Source organism: Gavia stellata, chromosome Z (genome assembly GCF_030936135.1).
Source record: "Gavia stellata isolate bGavSte3 chromosome Z, bGavSte3.hap2, whole genome shotgun sequence".
In the NCBI taxonomy this organism is placed as follows: domain Eukaryota; kingdom Metazoa; phylum Chordata; class Aves; order Gaviiformes; family Gaviidae; genus Gavia; species Gavia stellata.
In genome coordinates this window covers 82,752,468-82,780,405 of record NC_082637.1, presented here as the reverse complement: position 1 = coordinate 82,780,405, position 27,938 = coordinate 82,752,468, and the positions used below count along the sequence as shown (strand labels likewise).

Below are 27,938 nucleotides of genomic sequence, written 5' to 3'. Positions count from 1 at the left end.
TATTCAAAGCAAGGAGGTTCCAGTACAAATGCTTCCTGCTGTGCCAGGAGTGCTTGGGAAGGGGAAATGCTGATGGCTGTAGTGGCAGATCTGGAAATTTTGCCTGAAGCTTGGTACAAATACTTGTGCACTTGCAGAGACCAGCATTTGAAAAGTAATATTTGACTGATACTAGAGTAAGAAAGCCATGAGAAATCTTTTCTTTACTGCATACAGTAAGACATCTGAAAAAAGGAGATTTTTCTACCTTTTTTACTGACTGATATGAGGTCTGGCTCCCACCTCCTGACATACACTGTTCTCTCTAGCCTACTGCTCTTACTCTAAACAGTGCCTCCCTGTGAAGTATGCTAACTCCAGCGCACCCTGTACAACAGCACCCCTCCTTCCTGTTTTTCCCCACCTCCAAAATAAGGAAATTCATAAGGATAGAAGGAATCATATTTTTTCAACCAAATATGTTCCAACCTCTGCTCAAAGGAAAGTTTACATATTTTAACTAGGGTCTGACTAACATAAGGAACAATGTCTTTTTAATTATTTTTGTCAGGCATGGGACAGATGTCACACTGTTCATTTCTGATGTTATAGAGTGATGTTTCCTAAGCAGACAGGAAAATTTCATTTGTGAAATTTCATGGTAACACATAACCTTTCAAGAAGTGAGATAAGACTAGCGAGTGTGTCAATGTCAGTTCTGCTTATGTCAACTAAATCCAATGATTCTGGGTTCACGTTTCATTGAATATTCCTTCCAAAATCATAATGATTAAAATGCACTTATATTTACAGTGGACATACATAGTTGATGGAATGTATTCCTTTGTTTGCATGTCCCTGCACTTATTTTTTCATCTCATCTGCAGCTTTATGCAGTGCTGGCTTTAATTGCTGATTCATGTAGTTGGGTAATGCAGAAGAGATCAAGGGAAAAAAAAAATCAATCTTTGGACAAAAATAAAAATATATCAGCCCATCCTAACATTCTACATCTGTTGTAAATAATAAGGTTAATCTCACAGTGGGAAGGATTTGCATCAATAGCCTGCTGTCCTGAGATGGTGGCCCTAAGGATGTTAATTGGCAGCACGACAAAACCATTTATATCCAGGAATGCCCGCTAGCAGTGCAAAACAGCTGATCGCTCCAATGTGAGCTCACTGTACAAACAGTATAGCTTTGGCTAGGTGAAAGCATGTTAATATACCAATATGAAAATAGTTGACCTTTACCTCAACGGACCTTTTTTCTTCTCCGAATGTGGTAGTGTTTATTCTTATTAGACTTCAAGGCCTCCTGGGATCATCATTAAATAAACTGTTCATAATAATTGGGTACTTTTAGCTTTGAAAAACAGTGGAATTAGATTCAGTCTGTATTTGTTACATACCTTACATGTTTTTGGTATGCTTTCTTCACTATTATTTAATGTGGAACCACACAATTTTCCCCCTACCCTAGCAAGACAGTGCTGTCGAGCAGCTAAAGCCCAGGACTAGGATTCACTGCAGTATTTCACAAGCACCAGCTCTAAGAACTATTCAATCATGTCATGATCATCGTCCTGTTTGTAGCCTTAAGTACAAGGAGTGGTCTAAGGGCAGGAGGGTTGGGCTGGGCACAGTGGCTACAAGAAATGTCAAGTACTGCAGAGAGCAGGACACCTTTTATGTTGGTCTTGTCATCAAAGCCATTTTCTCACTGAACTGGCCTTACTGTCTTCCTGCACATAAAATACGGATCATGAGTTTTACACTCTTTGTCAAACGTCCTGAGAGTCAAAAGCTTAACAAATTAAAAGGTCTCTTATGGCTGGTAGATATTGTTGCCTGAGTCATAAGCAAAGAAATAATTCTCAGCTTACATTAAATTTTCTTTATGTTGGTGTTTTACTGTTCTACACTAAATTTTCTTTATGTTTGTGCTTTACTGTTTTCCTTTCTTATGAATACTAGGCACTGTAATGAATCCCACTACATCAGCTTTGTGTGCTTCGGCTTCCCAGGCATGTGAAGGCTCCAACACTGGCCCTCGGTTATACTGCTCAGGCACAGATTTTGTGTACTATTCCTTTGTGAGATTCATGGGCCAGGTGACAAAGAAAGTGGAACAACGATAAACTGCCAAAGGCAGATTTTTACTCTATTAGGAATTTTTTTTATAGTTTCTATCTTCAATGAGAGGTGATAACTGAACACATTAGTTTTGCAATACGGGCTATAAAATAATTACTTTGTACATTCAACAGTAACAGAAAGATACAGATCTAGATGAAGCTGCTAAAAATCTCTGTAGAAATCTGCTTCTACATAGAACCTAATTCTTTGGGTGGCTCCACATGAACCAAAAAAACATCAGGTTTTATGATCTTGCTTAGAGGTATGTTAGCTTTTATGTACAAGACAGAGTTAGGAAAAAAAACAGGCATCCCTTTCAAAAACAGACTTTATAGTTCAAAATAGATCAAACAAGTCCATAAGCTTCATATAAACAAATTCTTCCAAATTGTCACAGCAATCATTTTCTAATCTAGTCATTTGCTCTTAAGCTGGATGTAAGCAATGGGGAATTCATAGCTGAAACCAATATGAAACCAAGTCCATGCTCTCAACAGCAGGAGAAATCAGATTTAGCCTAATACTATATGTCATATTTGTTTTTTCTGTGTGTTCCTGTTACATTCATACAGAAAAAGCTATTTTAAATATCCTTTGCGTGACAACCTGTTGTAGTCTACTGTAAAACTGGTACTTGAAAGACGCAGGTGAATCAAAAATTTCAAAATACAACAGCAAAAATTTATCTGGAATTGATGACCCAAAGGAAAATGCTAAAAGAATTAGGACTAATTAGCCTAAGGAGAGCAAGGAAAGACAACAGTCTCCAAATTTCGATAAAGTCTGTAGAAAAATAAAGGAATATTCTGCCCCCAGGCAAGGTGAGTCTAGTTCATATACCTGTATTTGTCAGAAATAAGCAACCCCACTAGCAGCTTGGTTATGGGATGCTGTGGGCTGGAGGGACACCATCTCAAGATTCAGTTTCATTTTTAGGGAAATTGATACATGCGGATGGCTAGTGGACCACCCATGGAGTCTGTGCTGAATGATCAGATATCTGACAGTCCTGACAGGCAGAGAAATGAAGATAGAGTCTCAAGAAAAATGAGGGACTTACCACTTTTTACAGAATTTTAGAAATCCAGCATGGAAAATTTTGCCATCAAGTGCATGAACCTGCCAGCATAAAACTGTACCCTACAGTATAGTATATAGCAAACCCTACTGTTACCCTGTGTTTACACTGGCTACAAGAAAAACTTACTTTTCTGTTTGGGCTAGAACTCAAGGAAGCCCATTTCTTTACTCTGGCTGTAAAAAGACCTTTTTTTCCATATGGGTCAACAGAAATTTGTGTTATTTTGTTCTATGTGTAAATATTCTTAAAACTGCTAATTGTACAAGGTGCTGGCTTAATAGACACCCATAACTTGTTAAAGGAGTTGAGCTTCCTGAGGTTATTTCCTCACCTTGTTGTCTTGGCTAACCATCACAGCTTCTTGCACTGACAATGTGTCTGTAGCGACTGAGTAATTGCAATGCACTTGCACTGAATTTTAGGAATTACCTTCATATAAGATTAAAATACAAATAGCTTACAGAGGACACACAAATATAATCTCTTTTGCATTCCCTAAATACCACAGTAACAGAAGCAGCGTTGTACATTTGCAGAATTGAATGTAAGGCATTAACGGAAATACAGGTGTGCATATGGGGAGGATATGTTATACATCCAGTTCTTACGTTCCGATGTGGTAGAAATCCTAATTTCCATTACAACAGTCATTTTCTGGACTGCAGTTGCGTTGTCACAGTTGCATACAGCAAGCCTCACCAGGCCCTCCTCTTTCACTAACAGATTTATTCTCCACTGAATTGATGTGTCTCAGGTTCTTCCTCTTTTGTTTGGAGGAAAGGAGGTCCTTCCCTGGGGGTAGGACCTATTCCAGAGAACCGTGTGTTTGGGAGAGGAGCCACACTGTGAAGTCTATGTTGTAAAATAATATTCCCCGTGAAGGCTCCGCAAGTGTCTCAACTGCTTCCTTAGGGTAAGGAGCCGAATCACAAAGGTCAAGTTAAGGTTCCTCAACTCAGTCTTCCCACAAAATAACCAGATTTTAACCATCTGAGGGTGGAAGCTTTTCTCCTCCTCCATTTTCTAAGCTGAATTTGTTAACGTTTGGAAATGAGTGTTTTGTCTAGTGGTAAAACACACTGTTAGAGTCAGCAGTTGAGATTTAGTTTGTAGTTTGGAAACAGTAACAAGCCTCAGGACAGCTTTTGTCCATTCAAGAACAGATGGACTGGATTATCTTTTGATGGGTTATAAGATCCAAGACCAAAGAAGATGCTTTTTAATTAACTGAAGTGCAGCACTGCTAAATTGTTACAAAAGGAAGATGAAAAGTAAGATCCAGCTATGAATTTCACTGTTAGGTTTGATAGGGAAAATTATATTAACAAAGATGCAAGATAACGCAAAGCTACACAAAACACATACCCGGTCAATTTTGCTATACAAAATCACCAATGGCCACCCCCATCTTCAGGGTGAAATTAATGTTAATCAGTTGCAGGCTTGTACTGCAGATGAACTCAAACAAAAGTCAGCTTCTATGCAGTCTACCCGAGTATAGCCCAAAGCTAATATTACAGTTTTGTGCATATTTATGTTATTAAAACATTATGTCCCAAACTGTCAAACTCAAGCAGATTTGTAACAAATTTACATACATAATTAAACCCTTTTAAAAAGTGATTTTGGAAGCCTTAAGGAATCAAATCTGTTTGAATAGTTTCCAGTTAATTGTTTCTCAGTTTTTAGAAGTATGTAAGTTTAGATCTTGATTAAAAAATGCCCACTTCTGATGATTTTAAGGGTTTTTTTACAAGTATATGCAAATCAGACACATGTATTGGACAAGGAGTCAGTTGTCTGGGGAAGTGTAGTTCTGGAAAAATAATAAGTATTGGATTTCTAATAAAGTAATAAAACTTGGATTCCTCTGACATTTGCTACATTTTTATTATAGCCAGTGATATTTCTATCCATTACCACTGAGGGGGAATGAATAATTTTTTAAGAAAGATGTGAGGAAGAGGAAGGAAAAACAGAGATCCAGAAAAACATGAAACATCTACAGCTTCTTGTTTATGAAGTTACAGTTAACAGCACATGTTGTGTTACATTTCATTCATACTTTGTAGTTCAGAACAGCTAATAACTGAAAAGCCCTTTAACAAAGGATTTACAAAAGGAAGGAACCTCAGCATACTCCTCTCTACTTAATTGCTGAAGGAGAGCAAAATATTGTTTATTATTACCCTGCCAAGTTTACATTTGCATGCTTTATTTTCTTGGACCAAGTCACTGAGGTTTAGTAGTAACAAAGTTTTTGTTTAACAAAAGTAACACTTCTTGGATGATAGATGGGCAAGGGAGAGAAGGGAGAGAAAGGAGACGTTAAGATACCGGTGGAATAGACACCGAAGTGAATTTGAATGTTCGGAAAGAAGAATGGCTTCATTGCATGGTGACAGTCGTGCATGACCATAATATAATTTCTCTATCCTATGCTACATTGCCCTGGAGGCAAGGAACTTGTTATAGGCAGGAGGATTCATCAGCAGGGAGAAAGTAAAACAAAAGATGGATGTTTTTACCAGTGTAAATTTTTTGGCTCATCACATGTGTTATCTTGTCTTCAGTCCCCCTGCATCCTACAGCACTTAGTTCTACAGAGATGTTTGAGAATAAACATTCTGAGCTGGATCTTCTCTGATGCCGTTTTATTTCAGCTTATTATGAGACTGGGCTAAAGCCAACTGTAAAATTTAGCTCTGGGTTAAGTTTCTAAACCCTGCCAAAGATTAGGGTGGTCTGATACAAACTTTTGTTTCAAGTCTCTCTCTTTGCTTTTATCAGAGCCACATGGGGAGGTAGTTCTTCAGCATTTTCTGAAACATCTTTCATGTTTCAAAAAGTAATCTTTAACTACAGATCTTTTTCATAAAACAAACAGAAAACGTACTGTGGAAAAATCTGTCAGATAAAGGCAATGTCTTTGATTAAACGTTGCTGCTGAAGCAATTCTGGAGGTGTTCCCACATTTCCCATCTCCACTTGGATATCCTGTGTTATGAGAAAGTCCCTCTGCCATACCTGTCTGCAATGGCTCACCACCAATGAGCAACAGACAGGGCTTTGGGCCGGCCAGTGGCTGGGCCTCAGGGGTGGAAGGAAGCATTTGGCAGGTCCATGCTCCTTGCACAGTGGCTCTCCAGCAAGCGTCCTTTGGATAAGCCAGCTGTGCTTTTGGCAGCCATAGGGGTTGCGAGGGAAGGTGGTGTCTCACATGGCTTCCTACTAGTGCTGTCTTGTGTTGCTGCATGCTGTGTACTACATGGCTCACCATCTGCAGGTGGGGAAACCTGTCCTCTGCTCAAGGAACCGTGCTCCCTGATGCCCTCTGTGAGGAGCTCGCCCTCCTTGAGTGATGACAAACTGCCAAAAAACAGCTGGAAAGTAGCAGAAAATTCTCCCTAAAACCACACACGACTTCACTGATTTTATTTCCCTATAGATTTCCTACTTTAAGACCTCAGGACACTAAAATTATGCCTCCTACCAGTCTAGCTTTGAAATCTTGTGATTAAGCTGGGCATGAAATACCTTTCCGTTCCTAAGATAATGTGAAATAAAATAAAACCAAACAAACAAAAACCCAACTGTCTCAAACCTCTCAGGAAATCTTGGCAAGGGTCCATGCAAAGAACATAGCACTCTTTTATGTCAATCAAAACGTTTCATTTTAATGTCTGTGTATAAAAAAGAATAGCTCGTATGCCTCTGTACTACAATTTCTTCTTTCTAAATAACTGCCAGAAAACCCCCAAATCCCATCCCGCAAAAAATAGAACCACGCTGGGTTTTAATTTACTTTTTTTAAATGAGAAATTGATCTTACAGCTGATAAACTGGAATTTTCTGATGAAAAACGTGTAGTTGCAAAATTTCAGCCAGTTTTGCTCATCTTTAAGCATTCTCGGAGTGCACGAGGGTGAGATCACAGTGGGGACAGCAAAGCTGCAGATGGGAGCAACATGCAGACCTGGCATGGCTCCCATTGGGAAAAGGGTGAGGTTACGTGGAGAGGAGCCGACTAGGTAAGATGCCAGCCCTATCCCCTTCTCAAACCCAATTGCTGATGTGCTGACAGTGCATTTTCCCCCATAAATAAAACAACACTCTGACACACATCATGGTGTTAACCTTTATTTCTCCTTCTGATGACTATAAATGCTGTCTCCCTTTCTCCTGCTCTTTCTGTGTCCTGTAACTCACCTTCTTTCTACCGCTTCAGGTGTCGTATTCCCTTACTCTCCACGGCTGGGTCGTTACAACTTAAACTTCCATGAGGCTCAGCGAGCGTGTCTGGACCAAGACTCTGTTATCGCCTCCTTTGACCAGCTCTACGATGCCTGGAGGTCAGGGCTGGACTGGTGTAACGCCGGCTGGCTCAGCGACGGCTCTGTGCAGTACCCCATTACCAAGCCCAGGGAGCCCTGTGGAGGGAAGAACACAGTGCCTGGGGTCAGGAATTACGGGTTCTGGGATAAAGATAAAAGCCGATATGACGTTTTCTGTTTTACTTCAAACTTCAACGGTAAGAGCCTTCTTCACCCCTACCTTGTAAATGACTGTTTCTGTGCTTAGGAAAGAAACTCCTATGGCAGCAAGTGATGTTTGATTTGTCAGAGCTTATGTTAGGCTTGGAAAATGTTATTGTTGAATTTACAAGGACACATGCGCAGAGTAAAGTTGTCTTTGCCACATGTTCACGTAGATCGTTTTTACAACTCAAGAACTTGTATTGGCAGGAGTTTCTAATATCTCCGCTTTCACCCCGTTAAATTTTATATGTACTCTTTTAATGTTGATATATGCCTAGTTTATTTCAGTTAAAGTGATGAAGAAACCTGTGATTCATTAATTGAGCTTTCCCATTGAATTCAATTACAATTATGATGTTTTACAGCTTAAATATATCACCAAAAGAAAATTCTGATTACCACTTCATCTATGTTGTTGTGTCAAGCAGCGCTCATGTACCAGGTCTAATATGACTAACCTTCCTTATCAGCAGGGCTATTTCTAGCTTTTATACTTAATAATTTAGATTCCTAATCTTAGTACACTGCCAAAACCCTGTTCACTTTTGCTCTGAGCTTGGTCTGCTCTAAACCTTATTTTAGCGACTGCAAGCTTTTTGCTATGAGTAGATGTTACTTTAGGTATGAAATGACCTGATCTCAGCTTGCTATCATTTCAGGTTTAATCTAGTGGCTGAAAAGGATTTAGAAAGCATGGTTGTGAATGAGAGAAACGCTGCAAGTGAACATGTGCAAAAGGAGTCTGCAATCCTCTACAGCATCATACTTGTGGATAATTCCTATGCAACTTTGCACATGTTTGGCTTGCAGCCCACCCAGACCAAGAAGCATGGCCTTTTTTGTTTATGCACAGATTGCTTATCCACAATGAAGCATTTTTGTCCTACAGCACACCAAAAAATAAACATAAGCCTTGCTCTTAGAAGATATGCTCTAGTGCTAAATCTGCTCCACCCTCTTAAAAAAAACCCCAAATCCTCAAACCAATAATACTAAATTAGGTTGGATGCGGTCTGAAACAAAAGCTTAGCTGATTTTTAACATGCTGCATCATTCCATGAAAAGCTGGCTCATTTTTCCCTTGCTTCATTTATTCAAGGCAAAATCCTATATAAGCTCATCTCTTATATGCATAGTTAACCCTGTACTATAGAAATAGCACCGAGGAGTAAAATAAACAAGGAAGAAGAATTAAAATGTGATAGTTGCACTATTTATAATGCTTGCAGAGTAAACATTTATGAGTACTGGTCACTAATCACCCTTTTCCACACTAGCAGCTGGACAGTATCTCTTAAGGAAAGAGAAAAATCATTTCTTATTAAAAAAAAAGTACTGACAGGTAAATATTGTCTGTGCATTGATACAGCAAGAGAGAGAAAGGGGAATGAGGTAAGGTGAGGGTAAGGTATATAGGAATTAGAGAAATCAAAGACAAGACACTAAAATGAATCTCATCCTTGGTGAGTCTGTTAAACTGACCTGCAAGACAGAATACTGCACAGCAATAGGATGATATCTAGAGCTGAGCACTACCTTTTCTAGTTCCCTACAGCTCAGCGCCATGTACGTCTCTCAAGGTGTCAGCAGAAAATCTGGACTACTGCTTCTCTCTGTGTCCATTTCCTTAACCAGCAACTCACCAGGTTACGTTATCCTCACATGTCCCTGCTATGTTCTCTGCTATTCATGTCCCAAGCTTACCTTAATATCCACAATAAACCCAGTCACTCTCCCAAAATGCCAGCTTCCTATTTTCATCTCAACGCTTCAGATAGCATATGTATGCTTAACGGCATACGTTAGATTTCTCACTGTAAAGAGAAAAGCTTATAATAACCCATTTTGCCACCAGGTTGCAATTGCCAAATGCAGTGGCTACGGGCAAAGAGCTATTTCTGCAACACCAAATATTGACTCTCTCAGCTCAGGAACAGCCAAGGAAAATGAAGAGTGGTTAGAACACCATGCATTTCCAGTGGCTGCACTGACTGCTTGAGTCTCCTGATGAAACAGAGAAGCCTTCAGCTTTATGTCAGGGAGCTGGAAAAATGCCAAGAGCCGCAGGATCAGGGGAGTATAAGGCGAGCCTAAAAAAAAAAATATTCTCAAAGGGTGTCAGTTGTGGGAGCTGCTATGAAGAAAGAGGGTAGGTGAGGTTTAGATTTCTGCTAAGTGGGTTCTTTTTAGGGAAAGAAATACCCCAAATACATTATGATCTCAGGGACCATAAAAAAAAAAAAAGGGCTCAATTTTAAACCGTTCAGCAGTCAAAGCTAAAAGGTCTTTGTCTAAAATACATGCAAAGCTTGTTTTTCACCTGAAGAAGAATGGTGCAAAGCAGCAAAATTGAATTTAACCATTAAGGTGAAAAATGGAAACATAGTCATCAAAGCAGTGAGTTCAAATCCAGGTGCAGTGTTTTCACTCTGGAACTGTTCAATCCCATTTGTGATGAGCTGAATACACCAAAAAATGCTGGTAAAAAAGGGGGGTTTATACTATTAGTAAAAAATTCTACCTGCATTCCTGTTACCTGCACAGGAAAGTTGTTTTAGCAAAGTTTGTGTGCAATGCAATACAAAATAATCTTAGTACTTTGTGAAATTACTCTGTGCAGTGTCTTTTCTTAGACTAGTGTAAGTGCAATAGTTTAACATTTTGTTCTGCGTGTATAACTGCTTCATACTCAAATCATTTTGTTAGTTCATAGAACTGTTCATGTTTTCTGTCTGTGCAGGCAAAGCCAAAAACCTGAAAATGTTTCTTACAATTTGTAAATAGTAGTACCAGCAATTTACCAGTTCATAAGAATATATAGTGATGTGTTTCATAAAACAATGCAAAGAGTAATATTAGCATAATACTATCCATTAAATCCATCAAAATATTGTGGAATAAAGTAATTTTTTTGCCTCCATAGAGATAACTACTGGATGGCAACATGTTTCCCAACCTGCTTTGACATTCCTCATGTTGATAAAGACTGTTGAAAATGAATATGCACAAGTGGGAAGTATCTAACTTAAATTTGGAAATTCCATGTTGGAATTTCCTGATGTCTGTGTGCTCAGCTCCGCTCCCTCACAGCCGATTTCTCCTCTGCTTTTCCTTCACAGTATGAGCCACTTTACTCCATGTTCTCTTTAGAAAAGCTAAAGGTTCCTGCCCCACGTGGTGGGACAACCTGCCATGATCCAAAGGTTTGCAAGGGCTGCAGACCCCAATTTCTCTTCCATGCCTGCCCTAAGGAAGGGGGATGCTCCTCTTCCATACATTCCCTCTAGAAGGTCAGTCTGGGCTTCTACACACCAGTTCAGGGGAATAAACGCAGCTAAATGCTTTTGTTGCAGTCTTCCCTACAGAGCCCAAAAGGCACTGGACAAAGAACATATGATGGTCAAAGAACATATGATGGTATAGCTGAGTGGTTATTATTTGCTTCATTTCAAAGGGTTTCTGAAGGAGAACAGTGAGTTTCTCAAAGAAAAAAGATTCATGGGAATCTTTTGCACTGAAAAGTGTTAAGTGAGCTAAATATAAACATATCTATCAGCTCCTCTATGATTAAGCATTTTCAAAGAAAAAAAGGTATAAGTAGAGCTTGTATCACACTTTCTGCTCATTAACATTTCATTACATACTTTTCACACAGAACCACTGTGCATAATTGATTTGTTAGCCGCTCTAGCAGAATCAAGTAAAAATCTCATGTTAACAAAGTTTAAAATACAAAGAATAAATTTTAGGGATCATGTTAAAAGTGCAGCTATGAACCACCTTTTTATTACAGTAATGCATGTGATGAGCTAACCACCTCTGCCATTTAAATGGGAGAAAAGTATAGAAAGTCATCTCTGAATAGTGCATGCTGACTGCTCATTTGACCATTTCAGAATATTTTATTGCTGGGAACATGTAGCCATTGTTCCAAAAAGAGAAACAAACCTCCCCAAAAGAAAATTTCATAACCTTTCTTAGAAGTGATTGCTCCTGAGTCACCAGATTCACTGCTGATATTGAGGGGGGCTAGAAGAGGATTTTTAAAAATTGTTCCCACATCACAAATTTTTAACATGTTCTTCAATTGAGGAACAAAGGCCTCCCTCAACCATTTAGTATTGCTATAAGATATACTGAACCGAGTCTGCTGAGCAGATGACAGGGTCTACGTGTTGTGCAAGCTACAGATATACCCCACTGGCTGCTGAAAATGCCTTTTATGGTGGTGTGAAACCACAAATTAGAGCAGTTCGCTCTTTGCGCAGTAAAACAACTTCGCTGATTTCTATGGCCGTAAGCTTTTCGGCGTGCGCATCGATCGCTGGCTGCAAAGGCAGTCCTGCACTCAGTGTTCCTCCTATGTGTGCTGCCACCCACCAGGCAGAGCTTGCTGCTTGGCTGCCCCTGCACAGCAGTGAAGCCATGAGGCTGAGTGAGACGCTGCCCCAGCAAGCCAGTAGCATGTCAGGAGTAGTCTTAGGGCTGAGCCCAAGTGCTTAGATACTTAATGGCTGGCTGTACATGGAGGCTTCCTCTCTGAGCGTTCCACCAAGAACCCTCTTTTGAAGGCATTGCATTAACACTTTCCTGCAGAAAATAGCTAATGGGGTGGTACTGCCTCTCTGTGCTTCTGAAGATGATGGCCCACTGTCTAGAACATCCAGCTGCAATATAAAAACTTACTCTTAAATCTCTCAATTTAGAGCTAAGCTTGGAAAAATCTCCAATGGTGGGGCATCCCTCAAACTCCCACAGTAGGGTGTTTAGGTCAAGTGCTCAAGTTTTCCTCTTTAAGATGTTCTGTTACATGCAAAAGTTTAAAATAGCTATTATAGATGGGGTTTGATTAGGTTTGCATAAACCCTCTGCCCCATTATTTGGATATGAGAAGCCAGATCAAGCACACTCATCCTCTGTGGGAGTGACCCAACTACCAGATATTAATGAGAGACAGACAGTTAATGCCTCCCTCTCCTTCCACATCAATTAATAAATACTAAGATTGAACAGTTAGGAACCCTTCTAACCTATTAGCAGGGGGAAAACAGCAAATCTGTACTGAGTGTACTAACAGAATTTTATTTAATCAGACATTCTGGATACACATTGCACCCCTGTGGGGTTTACTATTAAAGTTCCCCTATTTAAGTGGCAGAGTACAGGAGTTTTTATTGTTGATGTCATATGTCAAAAGCCTGACCTTACTGCAAATCCCTAGGAAATTACATTCCATGGACATATGGTTTGAAGAGCAACTAATAAGCTAGGTGAAGTTTACATACTATCAGTCCAAATCCCTGTTCCCCTAAGTCTGAAATCCTGTTTGCTTTGGGGAAACCTCTTAATAACATAGTAGGGACAGGTTTCCACTTAATCAACGTTCTCTTTAGCAACACCTTGTAAATGCTCTCAACTTGCTGAAATGGAGTTAAGCAAGCATTTTACAAAGGGGTAGATTATCTACTCTCAACAGTTTTCTGTAGAAATACTGTAGGTATTGTCTCTGACAGCAATGAAATTTTTAAAGTTTTTTCTCCATTACAGCTGCGATGTAAATTCCCTTTTTTTTAATGTTCTTTTCATGGTATACAATTTCCAACCTTTATATGAAGTTAATTCAACTATCTTTATATTGTCATCTGACTTGACATTTCTTCACATAGAAAAAAAGCTATGTGTTTTTTGCAGAAAAAGTAATCTGAAACTGAGCAGAATTTTTTTTGTGTGTTTGCCTGTTTTTCTATGAGAAAGAAAAACGATATTATTCTGGAGTACATTCTTAATTACGAAGTAAAGACTATGTTTTGGAATTAGAAGATCCCCACATCAATAAATTCCTTCATATTTCAGCTAATTTGCCTCTTAGCAAGACAGTCAGATTGAAAAGCTGTGAATTTATTTTGAAAGTATTTTTCCTTCAAGTAAACACTATTCCTCTGCAATCCATTTCTACCTCACACTTGGTTAATTGTCAAATTAGTGATGATAAATAACTGTAAGTATAATGAATAAAAGGCTTACAATGAATTTATATTGCCTTGATAAATTAAAGTAATGTTAGTATTATTGCTGCTTATGGATTAGTAGGGAAGACTTCCTTTTTGAGCTTTACTTGCTGGCATATGTTTTCATTACCTTGAGACAGAGGCACATTTTTCTTAGCAGCACTATCAGTTCAATGCCGTCTTACGGTGAGGACATACCCTTTGATGCCTAAAGAGAAACAGAGCTGCAGAACTGCTGCGCGTGGTTTTGACGCTGCTAATGAAGACTGATGACAAGCGTGGTTTTGATCTACCACAGGCTCAAACTCCGCTTCTGAGAAGCTGTGCAATATCTCTGCTTTCTTACAGAAAAAAATAAAAATAAAAAAAACCTGTGCTTGTACTTAATCAGAAACAAGGTCACTGCCTTGTCAAAGAGTAAAACTGCATGTGTTACCTCCAGCCACCCTCACCCAAATGCTATCAAAGGCCATGCTTCTGAGAGGAAAACTCATAAGGATTTTAAGCTAATGCTGGAAGCATAATGTTGAAGTGCACTGCTTTGGATGTTTAACTGATTTCCCTTCTCTGACAGTAAGCTACAGCTGCATAAGACCTGCTTTGCCTGAAATCTGTGGGGTTCCTCAGATATTTGACTGAATTGTCATTGGCATCTTGTTGGTAAATGCATCTGGCACCATAAAGTCAGATGCAGAACGGGTGCCCTCCTGCAAATCCCAGGGTCTCTTCCATCATCCCTCTCCCCCGACCTTTTTCCTGCTGTTTTTCTACCTCTGAGGATGAAAATGCATTGCAAGAGTTCAGTTACCTCTCAAAGCAAGTGAAATTGGGGGTGCCATGCCATGCTAAGTTAGCAGAAATATAATGCTATTTTTTTTGTTCAAATAGTCTGTTTTCTCTACTTGCCTTTTTTTTTTTTTACTCCTGATACTTATCAACTCAATACATATATAATTAAGATATTTTTAACAGCACAATGTACAAATTGCACAGTCCCAAATCAGCCACTGTTGGACATGGTTCTGCAGTGGAACATCTCCATTTCTCCTCAAAAGTCACTGTAATATTATCACATCATCTTAGTCATGTCGCTAATGACCCTTTTTCCTTCTTTCTTTTACTAGGTCGTTTTTACTACCTAATTCACCCAACCAAGCTGACCTATGACGAAGCCGTTCAGGCGTGCTTGAAGGATGGAGCTCAGATCGCTAAAGTTGGCCAGATATTTGCTGCCTGGAAGCTCCTGGGGTACGACCGCTGTGATGCTGGCTGGCTGGCTGACGGCAGTGTTCGCTACCCAATCTCCAGGCCAAGGAAGCGCTGCAGTCCTAACGAAGCAGCGGTTCGCTTCGTAGGCTTCCCTGATAAAAAGCACAAGCTGTATGGTGTCTACTGTTTCAGAGCATACAACTGAAAATACCTAGAGCACAAAAGATTTAAATTCATTAGAAACATGTGAAAGATTTCTTTTCGATACCAAAACTGTGATAAACCTTTTTTACTTACTGTAAAGAGTCATTTTCATAAACCCAACCCATTAATTTGTGGGTTTTTTTGTTTTAATATTTTTGTAAAAGTATCATTCCATAGATATTTTAAATTAATATAATTTAAGGGAAGCTCTAGGTAAGTAAGTTTTAGAGCCAAATTCTTTTAGCTACATCATCCCAACAAAATATACTTTTCATGAATGGGGCATGCAATAGAGCTTGATGATTGCTAGGGCACAATTATGGAATGCAAGGCTACTCAAAGCAGAAGCTTTTAAAAGCACAAATTTTACATATTTGTATCAGTTTGAGAAACACTGCAAATTGATTATATCAGGAATTTTGAAATAAGATAATCTTTTTGTTAAAGGGGATCAGTGAGGTTTTGTAAAAAAACCTCACAACAATGTAGGTTAGAAGATAACTGTTTCCACTGACTTCACATGGGAACAACACAGAGTTTAATAAAAGCAGCTAAAACAGTCCACAAAAATAGGACTAGTTTTATAATTTAAAATCCTGCCTTTCAGAAAAATGAGCTCGTGGTCCCATGCATAGGAACAAGCACAATTAGTTCTCCTGAACATTTCAATTGTGTTTTTGTTGTGTATAAGTAATTGATGAGGGAGTGAATAATGAACTAATAAGAAAACCCTATTTTCTCTTAACTCCAATTAAAGATGCCTGAGAAGTGTTGTATTACTTTTGAGTAGCTTTACTGAGTTATTTTCAAACTCTTAAAGGCCATTTGCTAAGCAGCATATAGCATCTACTCAGGGCAGTTGTATAAATGAACTGCTGGACAGAGAAATTGTAAACTTTAGCAGCTTGATTTTACATTAGCCTTTGAAATGTAAGTGTCTTAATGAAAGAACATTACAATATTTAATATTTCTTACCTATTTACACGTCACAAGAAATAAAAATTAGAAAAAAAACCCATTAAGATTATTAAGTCTTAGAACAAGATTATTAAATAAAATCTGAAACCAGCTATTAAGGTTTAGAAGGTAAAAAAACACTTTATTTCTTTACACCTCATTTTTATCTAAAAATTACATCTGTTTTTTAAACTATTGATGAAAAAATAATATCGTTAGCCCTGAATTATTTAGGTAATCCTCCTTAGAGTTAACAGAAAAAAAGTATCAAAATACTTCATTTCACTGAATCTTCAGTGGTGTAGGTGGAAGATGTTTACCTATATCTGCCAGTGTCAGAGACAAACATGCACTGTGCATGGTGCCTAGGATTTTCAGAGCTGCCTAAAACACTAGGTCCTCCCTAGATACCAAATTGAGGGAATTTGGATTTCTGATGCAAACTTATTTTGGATGCAGCAATTCTTGGTGCTCATCTTCAGATACCTTAATGCAACCAGTTTTTCAGAGAGCGGGTGCTCAAGGCTTTCTGAAAATTTACTGCACTTACAGTGTCTCAAGCTGGATGTCCAAAAAACAGAGAGGCCACTGATTAAAAATATCTTGGTCTTGAGTAATGTCTTAGGCAGTTCTGGCATTCTCTATCCAGTATTGGTTCTACCACTTAAAAATGAAGAACTCTTTTTCCTACTCTACGCTTGCTGACTATGAAGATTTCAGAGGACCAATATTTGTATTACGCAAAGTTTTATAGCTTCCCATTGTTTCCGTATCTAAATGAGACATAGTGGTATTTATCCAAGTAGGACACAAGTGGTATGCTTTCATGAACAGTTTGATGTAGTTATTTTCCCATAGACGTGAGTAAATAAATCTCTTTCCCAGAGTGGTTGTGGTCCTGTTTTAAAACTCTGTGAACAAACCAGGAACAATATATGGCAGGGTAGTAGTGGAAAGATACCATGGTGTAAGAGGTATTATATTGGAGTTCATTCCCATCAAGCTCAGAGGCAAATTTCTATCCTTCTGAGGATATTTGCATCCACTGTGGATATTTGCTCATACTATACAGATGAAGTAATCTTGGTGCCAAACTCCCCCCTTTTTTTAATCCACTAAGAATTGGATTTTCTTGAAACTGTATCACTTAGCTATAAATAGAGACTTATTACAGGTCAAGCCCCTAAACCCATGTAATCTTTTCCAAATAGACATTTTTTAAATCAATGTCCATTTCACACATTTTCTCAGGCCATTCAGAACCTTTTCTGAACCCTTTGGAGAAAAAATGGAAATGGAAAGAGAAATGGAAAATATCCGTACAGGGTAAGGAATGGGGTATGCAAGACGGGACCATGACCAAGGAATACATGTTATTCCCCCATCCAACCTTCAGAAACATGGAAAAAGAGGCAGACTATTTCATAGTCTTTTCTGAAGCTTGGACAGGGAGGTTGTGGAGTGGGAAAAGATATAGGGAATATCCTAGTTGTTACCCCAGCTAGATACAGAGTTGCTGAAAGAGGGAAACCTTTTACGCAGCTGGCTTTATCCTCCCCAAAGATCTGCTAGATCTGGAGGAGGCTGCATGGTTTTCCTATTGCACAGAGGTGAAGAGACCCTCATGAAAATTTTTTATTTTACCTCTCCAGGGAAACCCTTCACAGGGTTTCACCCAGACACATCTTTTTTTGCAGGACTGGGGATTATATTTTGCCTGCATAAAAAATGTACACATCCAACCCACTCGTGGGGCTGGCTAAAGTGCCCTCACTGCTAGACCAAAGGCACTGCGGGAAAGGTGAATTCAGCCTTTCACCAACTTTGCAACGCTCTGGAGATGGCTGGTCAGGTCCTAAATCACAGCAATCTCAGGCTTGCGCTAGCTTATGCCTTCTGCGTCCATAACTCCGTGCTGCCGCTGTGACAGCCGGGGCGTAGCATCCCCCCAACCCACCCCTGCTTTGTGCATCACCCATACCCCGGGCCGGTGGCTGAGCAGGCTCTGCACCACCCAGGTGATCCCTCAGCTCCGGGGAAAGCCCCTGAGCTCCCAGCTTGGCAGCGCAAAGAGACCACAGGGCATCAAGGAATTAGGTCTCCAGAGAGACGCCGAGCTGGCATACGATCACAGATGGCCAAATTTATCGTTCGGTTACGCCTGTAAGTTCGCATTGAAGATATTGCTTGCTAGGAATCATATGTTCATGTAATGGAGTCGCAGTATGTGAATCTGCATTCGTCGTGTTACTTATGAAGAGCCCAATAGTCTAATTTGGGATCGGGCTAGATGTAGATCTGTGTATTGATATACAACATTATGTATTATTGTAACAGATACAGTTAATTGGATAGTTTGATGAAAATAAGTTTGTATGAAAAAAATAATTAGTTCTAATGTAAGCAGGTATAAAAACCATAAAAAGTGTATAATTACCTGAGAAGTGGGCACAAACAGAAAAGAAGACACGAATTATATTTATTTTTACAGCTACTGACTCCATTTCCTTTTATAATGTCAAATGTCAGGATGTTTTCTTATTTTCAACTAAGCTAGCTAGGTGCTTGGATAAAAACTTTAAAAAGCAGCTTAAGAACTGGATAAAAGTCTGTGCTATTTTCTGTTCATGAGAGAATATTCTATCATTAGAATCAATTCATGTTCTCTGTCATTATCTTGTATTTCACAATGTATCTGAATTTTAATGCCCATGAATTGACAACAATTAAATCATGTTCTTTTCAATATGATGATTTCTCCTTATTGACTGGACATTCTTCTATTTCTGTCCTAGAAAACACAAAAAGAAAAGGAATAGATCAAAGTAGGAAAATACTTACTCTGCCATAGTAAACAAAGTGATTAAAAGATTAAGGGGGAAAAAAAAAAGACTACTTGGTGAATATGATTTACAATGAAAATAAAGAAAACTGTATTCCAACGCCTTTGGTTTATGCTTCTTTGAAGCATTTTGAAAGTACAAATGCAAGTACCAATTTCTTCTTTGTGTTCTCTTCCATCTCCTAAAATAAAATAAACCATAAATAAGGAAGGGGGTTTTTTGTTTTTAATATGGTTGGTGTTACACTGCATATGCATCGCTAGAAATTGGATGTAGAACAGTGTTTCATGTATGGGAAAATTTATGAAATTATTTCTACATTCCTATGGCCTTAGAAATTAAAAACAAAAAAAAAGTCTTTGTAATGTGCAACAAGAAACATTTCCAGTGTCAAGCAAATAATTAGTTATTTAACGCACTGGGCCAGCTTTTCAGCTTCTGTAATCACACTATTTCTGCATTCTTTTATTGATCTGTGCCAGAGCATTAACCCTGAAAGTTACCTACACTGCACCACTTTGTTGAGAAATACTAATCTTCCAGAAGCTTTCAGTATATCAGCCATGTTTTAAAATAAATGAAAAAGAGCTTAGGAAAACTTATCACTCAGAATAAGGGAAATCTGTATTACTATTAATACATGATTGAGACAAATATACTTTATTTGCTAATAATTTATTTAAAATAATTTTAAAATGAGCAATATTTTCACTTTACAACATTAAGCATAAAATTAAAACTGCCTTTTGTAGAAACAAACCCTCAATAATCAGGATTTTCATTACTAGTAGCAGCTTGCATTTAATGACATCTCACTATTTAAAATAGAGACACTGTCCTTGCGTTTGGAAGTCACTGGATTTAGGGCTTGATAGAACTACCAGAAAACCAGAAATGTCTAGATTTTCACCTACAGACTAGTAAATGAAGTAGTAGGCTGCCATTTTATTTAGCCATTCTCCCATTTACTCACAAATGATACCAGCAGCTTTCTCTTCAACAATAACAGCTAGTTGTTCTTCTTGAAGGTTTTAAGAAGCTGAATCTTACACATTTGTTAGTAATTTTGTCCCTTTTTCAGAAGCAGTTACAAAGGTTGAACAACTATGCTGCAGAGCAATAAAATCCCAATACCAGGTAATTTACTATATAAAAAGAGCCAAGATTTCTCTGGGTTTCAAATCAAAAATACAAAACTAAAAAATAGTCTCAATTTTAAGAGAAAGGCAAGGTGAACTGATGAAAAATAATTACTACTGAAAAAAATTAATAATTACTAGTGAAAAATAATTACTTCTCTTCCCATGTCATGAATAGGGACGGTCCCTTTAAAACAAGGGTGATCTGAAAGATTCTTTGAGAAGAAAAAGGAAAGACAACAGAAAGCAATACTTCAGCTCCTGATCTTTCACACTGAGGTTACCTTTGTTATATTTTGCCCAATAATTATTAAGCTACATGTTTAAATATATTATTAACCAACCCCCCCAACAGATTAATAATAGAGCAAGAGTTTGGAAGGGGTTTCTTCCTTTTCTTTGTCAAGCCTCAAACTGGAAGTAGGCAATTCTCATTAGAAGTCCTTTGAGTCTAATATTTTCCCCTTTCTGTCTGAGAATGTCTCAATCCATAAAGCCACAACAGGATAAAATGTAAAGTCCATCTATTTCTTCAATATTGTGCCAGAGGCAAGCAATTGTTTAACTAATAACAGCCCTAACATGGGACTCAGCTAATGAATTATGCATTAGCATATTTTCCAATGTGTCTAGTGGGTATTTAATGGATTCTTTTTTTTTTTTTTTTGAAGGCCAGCAAACAAAACAAAAATGGAATGCCTTGATGCCAGCTGAATAAGAACAGTTTGGGTTTTATTCTTTACTAAAAAGCTATATTGTAAGGCATTTCAGCTCCTTACTTCCTACACTGCTGTTCGCTGTACTTACATGCACAATACCATTTGCTTTCTACTTGATTTCATCCTGATTTCTTTAATAGCTAGAAGAAAATTCAGTTTCTGGGGTTTTTTTATGTAGAAAAAGATGGGATTTCAAAATTTTGAAGCTCCAGCTCAAAAACAAGATAAGCAAAATAAGAAGTCTTCATTTCAGCAGAACTGGTTTTTGAATCAGTGGCTGCTGCTTACAACGGCAAACTTCAAAATCCCAGCATAAAATGAATTTATATTCTGTGTTACCAAAAATGAGCTATCAGTGACTATTCTATTTCTTGACTTTCAAGGATGGTTTCTTGGAGGTTTTAGTTCTTTGTTAGCACTCCTGATTTTCACTAGCAATTAAAATAAAATTAACATATAATGATAATGAATGATGATACTGAAGTAATAATGATACTGAAGTATGAAAAACAACGAAATAGTAATAACAGGTAATTTCACAGTTCCTGGCCTCAGAGAGTGACATTACTTCCTTCTGCTGAAGGTTTGCCAGCAGACCCAGCTCCTCACAGCTCCATGGTAGCCCCATGCCAGTCGCCTTCATTCCACTTTTCTCTCCGTCCTGCACCTTGCTCCAGCCCAGAAAGGAGAGCAGGGATGGGAATACCCATGTGGTAACACAACAGGCTGCTTCCACTGTGGGAAGGGTGAAGAAGTTGCAAACAGCACAGCTGGCAGGAGCTCTGAAATCACTCTGATTGCCTGCAGATTAGGAGAGGATCTCCTATGTAATGTCCCGATAAGCCCATTTACCAAGGTTTTGTGAGTGAACATCAGACAGGGACACCTACTTGCACACCAGCGTGTCCTACATGCTCAGTCAGTTTCTATTATGTTGACTTTCATATTTATGTTATTAATGGTGTCCAACTGAAGAAGTACTTAAACTGCTCACTTGACCCTACTTAGCCCTTCCTTGAACTTAAACATCTGCTAGCTGAATGTTTCAAAATTTATGAATATAACAAAAAATAACAATGATTTCTTTAGTTCGATGATAGTTTAAGTGCTGTGCACACGGGCTAAGGTCACAGCTACATAGGGTTGCATATACATTAAAAATAATCAGTTCAGTTAATTGAAGGCAGCGATGTGGTTTTGAAATGTATCTTCTGATCATCTCCACTTCTTGCCCTCTGTCTTGTTTTAGAGGGTAATTTTGGTGTGCATGAATTAGGTTCCCTTTGGAGGAAACTAAATTGGAAGCTCAGGCTGATGCAGACATCAAATGCATCCCAGCCATAAGGGGGATATAAGGGTCTGAATCAATCCTCGATCCTTCAGACATCTTCAAACCACATCTATAGTGTGGATTTTTGTTTTAGGGCCCAAACTAAAATCTAGCCTGATGAAAAAAAGCTCTATAACTCACACTGTGCAGATGTAGGAATCTCAGCACTAACTGCTCCAACCTGCTGAACCATTCTTGTTGCATTGAATTACTTGCCCATGCAGACATAGCACAGCTGGACAACTTGGAGTGCTGGTTACAAGCATGTGGCCACAGGGAAAACGGCCCAACAGTATTTCACAACAGCTTTAGTTCTCAGCCACCAGAAGTATTAGATATGGCACGCTTGTACCTGTAATACCAATCTCCAAGTCCTGGTAGAGTCAATAAGGCTGCCATCATATCCAGTGAGGCTTATGGAGGATTTTGTCTTGACATGTATCTTTAGACCAACAAGTGCTTTGTATACAGAAATTAATAGTATTTTCTCTTCTACATTTCATAAAAAGAACAAACATAATGTACACTGTTGTGTTTGAGTGGTGTGCTCGGCTGGAGACACACGCTGGATCCTCCCTTCCGCTCCAGGTCTTTCATGCGCAGTAAAAGGGATGGAGTGGAAGAAGTGGTTGGCAGTGGTCAGTGCTTAAGTATCAGACAGTAAAATCTGGTGAACCAGTTACTCCAGTGCAGGCAGTTTGGAATGCAATCACAAGACTGTCCTCCAAAGCCCAGTCTCCCTTTTGCAAGCTCTCTTGTAGCGAGGTATCAGGTGTGAAACACGGCGGCAGTGTTGGGGTCAGTCTTGGACGCTGACTGTACCTCAAAGTCCACAGACATGAACAACAGATGCAGCCTGCTTTGCCTAACCACTCCTAAGCTGGACATCAAACCAAACAGCTCCCAAACACATTCTCAGAGCTAGGCAGTTTCAAAAATATGTTTTAAAATTGATTGAGCACAGCCTGCCTAAACAACAATACAAAAATAAGGTTTGAGAATAGCCTGCAGGCTCATCAGACTGTGTCCTAACCTGACAGTAGTCACTGCAATCATACTGTTTTCATCAAGTTGTTATATTCTAATCAGCTCCGAAAGATCCAGGTAACCTGGTTTCTGTCCATCCATTATAGAAAACTGACGAATTTCTCTCTTCAGTTATCAATGCAGCACAAGATTATTAGCATGCACAGAGTGTTACTTCTGTGGAAAGTCAGTTAAAATAAGATTTTATGCTCTTACTGACTGCAATCTAGTATAGCTGAGCTTTACTGCATCAGCTTGTCTCAGGGGAGTTTCTTGGGATATTTAGTTCTGAAAAATACAGTACTCAGCACAAAACTAACATTTGGGATATTTTTAACCCTTCTTTTCATTTATCTGCTTCTTCATGTTCACCTTTATTACATGAAAAGGTAATATCCTAATGCACAAAAATGGCCTCAGCTAGAAAACACAGAGCTATGAAAAGGTTTTCAATTCCCACGGCTTTTCCAAGCATCAAATTATCTCAATGATAATTATCATAAAATCATGCATCAAGGATTGCACCAGGAAAGCCTGTCTTTCTGATTTTTAAAACATGACCTTCAAGGCTGAATACTTCCAGAAAAATCATATCTACATCTAAAAATTTCTGAAGATAGCATATAAATCTTGATCTGCTCCAGCAAAAAGAAAATCATTTGTACATACATCCTAAAAAAATAAACAACTTGCAAAAGAAACACACTATGTTTCTTTCCGATAGTTCTTAATCATAATTATTATTACTTAAATAGGTGTTCATTTTTCCAATGCATTTTTCAACACTTAAGTTTTTCCACTGATCCACAATACAAATGAACTTGATCATTTTTAGCCAATTCTATGGTATATTCTTTAGAAAGGCTTTTCTCAGGTATGTGTAAGCTGCAGTAGCAATGCAGTAATCAGCTGGGCAAGGTTAACTGTACATGGAATTCAATCAGGGTTTTTAGAGGGAATTTTTTATTTCTCATAGACTAGCAGATTTTTAAGTAACACGAGGAATAGCACTAATTTCAGAAACATGGGGGGTCAATATAATTGAGAATGCAAATTTGTATTTGGATTGTCTTTACTTCTAAAACGCTGTTAGGCCTCAAAAACAGAAAAAATATCCTGTATAATGTTAAACTAACAGCTGAGAAACTAAGGACGGAGAGTCACATGGGGATCAGGGCACTTCCACGTGAGTTCTGCTGCCCCAGGCAAGTAAGTGCCCAGTGTGGGAACAAGTACACCAAAACACCCTTTAATTGGGAAACTCAGTCCCCCAGACCCACCTTAAAGTAACTGCATCAACAGAGCAGGAAACACATCAGCTATCAAATGCTGAAGAGAAGAGCTCTTAGATAGCTTCATCAACAAAGAAATAAAATAAAATATCCAGTATAAGCCTTTGCATTTGCTTTGGATACAGATAGCCGAATCACTGGTTTTGCTTAAAATGCAACTAAAGCAAGAGGAGTTGCAGCCATAGGGGTGCAGTATTTGTCCACCCTAAACTTTTTCAAAGCCTGATGACCACTGGAGACCAAATTACAAAAGGCCTTGTCTGAGAGAGAGCCATCAAGCCACTCAGCCTAGACAACTTAATGGTATTTCCAGACTTGTGCAACAGTAGATGTGCAACACCTGTGTGTTTAGCCACAAACTGCTTCACAATAGCTGCTTAAGTTTGATCCTTTATGAACAGAGGCTTATCTCTCGGTCTCCTTTAATCTAAAGACATAGCCATAACTTAAGGCTTTGCAGCATATCCTGATGGGTCAATAGTTTACATCAGTGCGTTACATAAATTCAGATGAAATATCTCACTAACACAGACCGCTATGGCAGGATTCACATCACCTGGTGTCAGCTGCTGACCTGTTGTTGCTCGAATATTTAAGTAAGTATTATTGGCCATTAAGACAGCCAGCCACCCATGGAAGAGTCAACACTTGCAGTACAAAAGGTATTGCAATATGCAATCTGAGCAGACACGTCTCTGACCCCCCTTTCCACTAGTGCTGGTATGACATTGCAGCCCACATCATCACCCTGGCTCTGTGAGAGCACACTGGGGCTAAATTCATAGTGAAACTGGACATTGCAACTCTGACCTTCAGCGTGTACCTTGGAGGCATGCTGTCCCCAGCTGAGCTCCTTGGCGCTGAGTTTGGCTGTCCCTTACCCCACTCCCAATTTCTGGAAGAGGAATTGCTCAACAGCCTTGAACAGGCAGCTGCCTAACCTGGGAGCTGCTGGGAGGGAGAAGTGAGACCTAATCCAAACTGCAGGAAACCAAGAAAGCCACATTTGCAAGTCTCTCAAAAATAAGTAAGTAAGTGTGTAAATGAAATAACCCCAGGCACTCACCCAAACAGTCCTACAATGCAAGATACCTGCTTTCAAATGCCTCTATCACCTGATTTGGTGCTAAGATCTAATTAATTTTTCTGTTTTTTCCTAAAAATGCCTTATCAGGAAAAAGGGAGCAAAGACAGAAGGATGGAGATGGATGGATGCATGCAAGTGTGCAAGTTAGAGCTCTCACCCCAGTAGTTGTACCTGGACAAAAGGCCTTGTTTTAAACTTTTCCAAGGCCTTGGCTTAAGTCAGGGCTCAGAGTTACTTGAACACTTCAGAAAAAATGCATTTTACATGTACCCAGCAGCAAAAATATGTCAGCAGCTGAGCACACAGAACAGTCCACGTCCCTCACTGACCCCACCAGTGGCCATGCTGAAGCAGAAGTCCTCTCCTCAACCAAGGGCAAGGACCACTTTAGAGGCAGGGGAGTGCTGTCAAGCAAAAGCACAGCCCCCGTGTGACTGCACCGCACAGCACCTTGGTACATAACACAAGCCAACTGGCACGTCAGATACCTAGACATAGGGGCATGTAAGCGTTTTGTGTACCTCAGCCGTTGCTAAAGATTCACGGGTCTGGCAATGATACAGATGTGTGTAGCTGCGAAATCTCAGATACTCACTGCACTTTCAGGAGAGTTGTGGTCTTCCCCAGCAGCATGTTCAGTTTACTCTAGAGCAGAAGTCCCTTCTTCCTCTCCGTCACTTTTGGTGTTAGAAGATACCGGCAGCTACAAGGTTGACTTTGAGCTACCTTGAGACATTTTTCTGGAGAAGAGCACAATCTCTATCTTGGTTTCCCAGCTGGAAGCAGATTTCAGTGTAAGTCTTAGAAAGACTTAATAAAACCTTCTCCATCCTTTTCTGAATAACCTTCCTCAGTTACAGAAGGTTGAAGACAAGGCCTTGGGAAAAGCATCAATACCAAAAGGGAGCTTTGAGTAAATGTCCAGACAATCACACTAAAAGATGCTGAAAATATGCTTAGACAGAGACATTGGCAATTTCTAATTAATTCCCCCCAATCCCCTCACATTGAATTTTGCCTGCTGAGAAAGATAAAAGTCTGGTTTGCCTGCCCAGCTTTACTATTTTCTAAGTAGACCAAGTATTGCAGCAGTGAAGTTATGGCAGATAAGGACCAGAAAGATTAAATACTGTTTATATGAACTGTATAAAACATTACAGACCATTCCAGATGGAAAATGCATGGAAGGATAGCAAGAGAGCAAAGCAAAAATACAAAGGATATTGCAGGGTCATAGAGCTAGACTTGTCAAGCTTCACCCACTGCATGCAAGATATGTACAAGATTTTCCTTGTTTGCAGCTGCTGGAGGGGCAGCCCCTTCCTTATGTGTGAAGCCACACACACCTCAGCCTCCTGTCTGCACGTGAGCTGAAAAGGCCCCTGCTCAGAGGTGTATTCAGAAGAAATTTTGAAAACTCATATCCCACAAAATAATGATTTCCATGCATATGATAACAGTCTCCTTTGTGACTGCACTGGCAACAAAATTTATGCATGTCAGTGGAAAGACAAGGCCATGACCAATTAGCAATTCATATCTACTCTTGTATAGTTTTTTAAAATTCATTTCCATTACAAATTAGGCAATTGTTTCAGCTCAACTTTGAAGCAGAAGTCCATCTACGTCATATCCAAAAACATAAACACTCTTATAAAAGTATTTGCCTAAACTGTATTTAGCAGGACTGAAAATTATATCTAGGAAATGTGACTTAGATTTATGAATGAGAACTCTGAGATAAAGCATCTGAGCAGCACTGCTGAATATTTCCGTCATGGCAGGGATTAAAAGTCCACATTAATAAATCCACCACATTTTCCAAATGCAAAGTAATGGTTTATTAATCAGAACTCTTTAGTAAGAATTTATTGCAATGATTTGTCATAAAGCTATAACATTTGTTCTGCTGTTTAAAGATTCCCTGCCCATTTGGTAAATGCCTATTTATAAGCATTAAAAATGCAAAGCAGTATGTATATTTCATTGTTTGTTTCTCTGAAGCTGACCTTACTTACTGAGTGAAAAAAACCAAACTCAGCATTTCAGTAACACAATGACTCTGAGGCATCTCCGCCCCACCAAATTGTATTTTTGCACAAATCACTCAGATTTTAGCCTGATGCATAGGAGTAAGTGGCCATCCAGCTTGGAGAAAGTCAGCAGGTGAACCCGAGAGACACTGCTTTTTATGGCTAGACGTAGCTGTCATGGGAATGGGGCAGCAGCTATTTGCACAGGGAGGTAGCCACGGCCCCTCCATCCTCTTCTCTGCAAATACTTGCTTCTGTGGCCAACGGTGATGTACAGCCAGTGCCCACCACCTCCTCCAGATAAGGGTGCAAGCAGACAACATGCGTTGCGTACACCCACAGCTTGTGTTCGCG

General features: G+C 39.1%; 1 protein-coding gene across 1 annotated transcript in view; it reads left to right on the top strand.

Moving 5' to 3' along the window:
* HAPLN1 (hyaluronan and proteoglycan link protein 1) overlaps positions 1 to 15,158 on the top strand; it is a 31,646-nt gene extending 16,488 nt beyond the window's left edge. Inside the window, exons 3-4 of the mRNA XM_059834170.1 lie at positions 7,427 to 7,729; positions 14,869 to 15,158. Coding sequence (XP_059690153.1) covers positions 7,427 to 7,729; positions 14,869 to 15,158 — 593 coding nt within the window. The remainder of the gene's footprint in view (positions 1 to 7,426; positions 7,730 to 14,868) is intronic.
* Positions 15,159 to 27,938: the final 12,780 nt, after the last annotated feature.